The sequence below is a fragment of the Geotrypetes seraphini genome, chromosome 3 (assembly GCF_902459505.1).
Source record: "Geotrypetes seraphini chromosome 3, aGeoSer1.1, whole genome shotgun sequence".
Lineage (NCBI taxonomy): Eukaryota > Metazoa > Chordata > Amphibia > Gymnophiona > Dermophiidae > Geotrypetes > Geotrypetes seraphini.
In genome coordinates this window covers 316944115-316950114 of record NC_047086.1, presented here as the reverse complement: position 1 = coordinate 316950114, position 6000 = coordinate 316944115, and the positions used below count along the sequence as shown (strand labels likewise).

At 41.0% G+C, this 6000-nt stretch overlaps 1 protein-coding gene across 1 annotated transcript in view; it reads right to left on the bottom strand.

Moving 5' to 3' along the window:
* Positions 1–367: 367 nt before the first annotated feature.
* TMX4 (thioredoxin related transmembrane protein 4) overlaps positions 368–6000 on the bottom strand; it is a 107143-nt gene continuing 101510 nt past the window's right edge. The window contains exon 8 of the mRNA XM_033935689.1: positions 368–1212. Coding sequence (XP_033791580.1) covers positions 836–1212 — 377 coding nt within the window. The 3' untranslated portion in view covers positions 368–835. The remainder of the gene's footprint in view (positions 1213–6000) is intronic.

The following is a 6000-nucleotide window of genomic DNA, read 5'->3' as shown; positions in this document are numbered from 1 at the left end:
GAATGATGCCACCCTGATGCAGATTTTGATTGAAACATGAACACAAAGTTAATAAGCATAGTTCAACATGGTAAATTATGGTTATTAAAGTCGACAAAAAAAACCCTGGGTATAAGACTTTCCATTTTCTACTTTGGTTTTCATGGCATTGTGGGTGTTTTCCTTTCCTTTTGGATGATCAAAACAGCAGCATGTCAAAACCATAGGTAGGTTTGAATCAAAAGGCCTAGGTTAACATGAAAGACTGAGCAAAACATGGATCTATTATAACCATGAGAACATAATTTTCAAAACATGATCAGGCAAAATATATTAATGTCAGAAAAAAATAATAATAGAAATTCCTTCATCTGGGCAAGAGAAAAAAAAATGTTAATCTTGCTTTTAATAAAAATAAAAGCTGTCCTCATTTTTAAGTTGTTACTGCTTTATAACAGCATTTAAGCAATACGCAAGCTACTGCTAGGATCCTCATGGTTTACGATACTCCTTGATTTGCAGTCTATAAATAAACCTGCTCTTATCCATCTCACTGTGTGGCATGGAGCTATTAAACATGAATGGTAGTTGGTGCCAATAAGTATGGCTATTGACTTATCCTCCTTTCAGGAGTCCCTAAAGCAGGAGACATTTTAGATCATGATTGTCATGGCTAGCATTAATTCTTATCAGGAGCACAGTGCACTTAGTAAAGCAAAAGTCTGCAATCAAAGAGTGCTTCAAAACAAAACAGAGCCCTCATATGTGAAGGAGATGTCCTGGTGTAGACCAAGCATTCAACTTCAGACGCAAACCAGATGGGCTGGTGATGTATTTGGTCCACATGGACATGCAGTCAAGAGAACTGTAATTCATTACTAGGTCCTTGTCTTTGGCGTTGCCTTACTTTATTTTCTTCTTTAGGTTCAGCTGGATATTGCTCAGGAACATCCTTTCCTGCCTCTTTTATCTCAGTGCCCTCCTCGACAGCTGAGTCTTCACCTGAGGCTTTGTCGCTTTCACCACTTTCTTCATCTTCACCTGAGGCCTTGTCACTCTCACCACTTCCTTCATCTTCACCTGAGGCCTTGTCACTCTCATCACTTCCTTCATCTTCCATGTCTGAAGTAGTTTTCTTTTCCTCTGCATGTTCCTCCTGTTCTTCATCTGAAGGTTCCTCTTGTTCTTCATCTGAAGGTTCCACGGTTTCCTCTTCATTCGCCACTGCTGGAACTAAAGAGAAAAGTGAAATTTTGCATTATGGTTCCTAAAACTTAAAGGTTGCTCAACAGCTAAATCAGATTTTAGATTATTTCCCCAGGCTTTAAAGATACAACATAATATCAAAGTTCAGTTTATCAAGAACACAGAGTCATGTCTTACCAAATCACATATGAAGGATAGAATCAGAAAAATTTGCAAGGTTATGCTTGATAATCCTAGCATTATGGAACTACAAAACATTCACATGTTTAAATTAAGTTGACATGATTTACTGAAAGATTCAAGCAAGCTTTATACTAAATATGCTTTGATAATTCTATAGCTCAGTATTTTAACCCACAGAGAGCCCTGTTTCCTAAGAATTCTCCCCTTCCCCAAAAGGCACAGAAGGATGCAAAAGCAGGGAATTTGCATACACACATATGTTGTGTGTGTGTGTGTGTGTGTATGAGAGGGGGTTGCCTCTCCAAAAGTGTCTTCTCATTGTTACACCTTCGGGGCAGGAAGGAGTAAGCATCCCTCCTGCTGTTTGTTTTAGGGTCGTCGCGTTTGTCAGAGGTTGTTGGGGGAGGGCCGTTGGCAGCAGTGTGTGTGTGGGGGGGGGTTCTTTTTTTTAATGGGCAGATATTTTACTTGTGTACTACACAGAAAATATCTGTTCCATTGAAAAAAATTACTGATGCTAAATAGGCAAGCAATGTAAGTGAATCAATCGCTTGGCTATTTTGCAAGGGGTTTTACTAATTTGCATGGCTGGATCGGAAAATGGACGATCGAGGGGAAAAACGTGGTGGGCCGTTTAGTGAATCAGGTCGGTTAGCAGCGATCGTTGCTGGGATGCACCGGGGAGGGTCCTGAGGCTCTGATTGGCCCAGGGGCTTTAAACAACTTGGGCCATTCTAAAACAACCTGGGCCAATCAAAGCCATCTAAAGGTACGGGGGAAAAGGGGTCAGAAGCGGGGGACATCTCTCCCTCTGCAGAAGGGTGGGGTCGCTTGGCAGTGGGAGAGAGTGGGCATCTCTCCCGCTGCTGGGGGAGACTTGTTTGCAGTGGGGTGGTTGTTTGCGGTGGGAGAGAACAGGCATCTCTCCCACTGCAATGGGGGGACTTGTTTGCGACTAGAGAGAGTGGGCATCTCTCCCGCTGCTGGGGGGGTGGCGCTTCAAAACAGCTTTTCTAGCAGTCTCTGATACTGCCATGCTGGAGTTTAAAACATTGCTGTGACTATACCAGCACTCCTGGACCAGTCGCTTATTTTCGTCAACAAAAGCTGACGCCGCTTTTAGAAAATGGCTTGGCAATTTTTAAGAATCCACCAGTGTGCTCATTTCAATGCTGAAGAGTTCATTTGCATGTCAGTGTCGGAGACAGATAGAAACCTTGCCAAAGACAGAGATAAGCTGTCTTGATAATCCGTCACCAAAATGTGTGCAGGCTAAACCAAAATGTGTGCAGGAAAACAGTTTAGCGATGGTGTTAAAGTTTTGAAAATCTGGGCCTCTGTGTCTGAACACCTTAATCACCTGTCCTTATTACATCTGTTTGAAAGCAAACAGAATGTTTGGAATTATCAGGAAAGGAATGGAAAGCAAAGATGAAAATGTTGTAGCATGGACTTGATGTTACTTATCAGAGAACAGATAACCAAATTAGAACAGGAATAAAGGAGAATATTGAAAGTTTGAAAGAAACCATCAAGTGAGCCTGTAAGGATGAGACTGAATTTAGTAACTTGGATAATGATCAAAGTCAAAAACTGGAGACATATAGAGATGCTATTAAACAAACTAAAATTAAAAACCTCAAACGGTATGAACGAGACTACATGAATAATCAAGTATATATGTGGCTGTTTAAAGGTAGCCCTGCAACTATGAGTAAACATCCAGGCTCCACAAGTGATCAGAGTGGTAGTCAACCCAGCACAAGAGGATATCGGGGGCAATGGACTTTTTTTATCCCGAGGACAACTAGGGAGACAGAGATCCCGCAGCTCCAGCCGATTAAAACTGTGGCTAATAAGAGAGACTGATATCCAAGCTCATATCGACTTGTTCATTCTTTAATCTGCAAAAGGGAAGGCGCCGGATCAGCCTTGATGAAAGTACATTGGCTCCCTATAAGGAAAGGAAAGGGTGCAACTGAAGTTGATAATTTTGACATTTGTGTTACACACTCAGAAACGATTTGTTTGTTATGATGGTGTACATAATTCTGTCTTTGGTATTGTTTTACTGTTACTGTAATGCAAGACTGATATTGTCCTTTTCTTTATGACTGTAAATCCACTCTGAACCTACATTTAGGGATAGCAGTGGGTTATAATCATTCATCAAAATCCGAAATGGACAATCTAAACAGGTGTACAAGTGTGCATGTACATTTTGTGGGCTAATTTTCAAAAGGGAAAGCATATGCACATTATCCCTTTGAATACTGATGTTTAACATGGAAATATTGCCGTAGAGGTTAGGTGACACATTATCAATGGGGAAAAAACGATTGGCATACAGGCCCCATGGTTTGTCAAAATTTCCTGCAGAAAGATTGACATTTTATCAGTAGATTTATTTCTGACAAAGGCAACTGAATAAAAAAGAGTGGTGAAAGGGTGATTTTAATGCTCCATCAACACCATGTTTCTACAATGAACCATGTCAGACTGAATTTTGATGCAAATTAGACCGAAGAAATATTAGTTTTCAAATCTATGAAGAACAGTCAGCAGCAGTGCATGCTTTAAAATACTCCCCCACATTTGTTCTTTATTTCCCTCACTAATGCTGTGTTAATCACTTTAAATCTGAAGCCCTTTTTGATTGTAGCTTTATTTTGAATATGCAAATATAAAAAAAGGTGTCAAGCCAGGAATTCTGTTTAGATAACCCTGAATAACATTAGCTTTCACTTGAAATCAGAAGTGCTATACGATCCTGTACCTACATCATTTGTATAATGTCCTCATCAGCAAATATTAAAACTGTTCTCTTTTCTTACTAATGGTTCTCTATAGAAAGATACTGCAGGGAAGCAGAAGACCTACTGAGATTCAGAAAACTGCATTCACCTGTTTCCTCTCAGGAAAACTAATTTACAAATCAGTTCATCACTAGGGAAAAGGACCACATACCAGGAGAATTACAGGGGTGAATTTTTTGCCTTCCTATATGTGACATAATCCCAGAAAAGGGATCAGGTCTTAGAAATTGAGTTATTCAGCTGGCTAAGTAATCAAGAAGATGCTGATTCAAACGCAACAAACCACATCTTTCTATCATTTCACTTGCCAGAGATATATCATTTCAATTAACAAATTGTTGCATCTGATAAATAGAATCCAACTGACATTGTTACCGTGTTTCTCAAGTAAACGTGCACTAAGACTTTGTACCTTTTCTTAGTGATACATATATGCCTGTGATAAATGGCTTTATAAACTGTCCTCACAGTAAAAGGCATTTTAGACATATTCACAGAGATGGGTAAAAAAACAAACAAACCTGAATTAAATTTCCTTTAGAATTTTTGATGACTATTAGTAATAATTGTAATAATATATTGTAATAGTAATAATTGTAATAATATATTTTAAAAAAACCATTTCTCTCCCACCTATCATCACACTTCTAGGTATATATTATAAATACATTTCTACTCTAGAGAGAACATACCTCTCGCATCCCTTATTCTCTCTTCTTCATACTATACCTTACTTAAATGTAGTCCCTTCACTCCCTCCCCCCCCAATTCATGTACATTTCTCTCCCCTCCCCAGTTCACCGCCATCTCTCTTTCCCTTATGTGTCTCCTCCAACCTTCTGTTCTCTTAGAATGCAAAATACTTCCTGCAGCACTTCTCCTCTGAGGGTGCCGTGTCTCTTGCCTCTCTTCAGCAACAGTGATAGCACTTGGTGCCTACATATTCATTTAGGGTCCTTACATTTGTTGTGCGAAACACAGAAAACAGCAGTAGATAAAGACCATATGGCTTATCCAGACTGCCCAGTTAAACCATCTACTATATTAGTTCCTCTCATTTTATCACTCTTCCCTTTTATAAACTTGCTTGAAAACCAATATATCTGGGTCTTGTGTCCAAAGGTAATTACATTGAAAGGCTATTAATTAATGAATGCCTTAGATCAGTGATTTGAAAATGTTTTCATCTCACAGCACACTGACAAAGTGCTAAAACTGTCAAGGCACACCATCAGACTAGCATTCCCCCCATCTCTCCCCCCCAAAAAAAAAAAAATCAATTGTCCAGCACTTCACCTTCTTCCTCCCCCCCTCAATGGTTCAGCATTCTCCCTTCTCAACTCTTCTTCCCTCCCCCCAAAAAAGCTACAACATTTCTTCCTCCTGTTCCCTCCCTAACCAGCAATCCAGCATCTGTTTGTGAGGGAATCTATAGGACAGGGGTGCCCAATGCGTCGATTGCGATCGACTGGTCGATTACTCAGGCAACCTCAGTCGATCGCAGAGCCGGGTTCCCTTCCCTTCTGTTTTTTTCCCCCTCCTGATTGGCCCACCTCTTGAAGAACGCCGGCCAATCAAAAGTCAGTTCATTCAGTCCCCACTGCTCTCCAGGCCCCCCAGGCTGCCGCTGCTGGTGGAGGAGGAAGAGGAGTCCTCGGCGCAGAGCAGGCAGTAGAGGGGCGTAACGCACTCTCGTCCTTCTGGCAGTGGACATGCTTGAAGGAGCGGGGAAGGGAGTCGGGTTTAGGTAGCAATCGGGAGGGGTGCTGGTTATGGAGCCGCTGGCCGGGGACACGTTAATGTAGTCAGCGCAGGG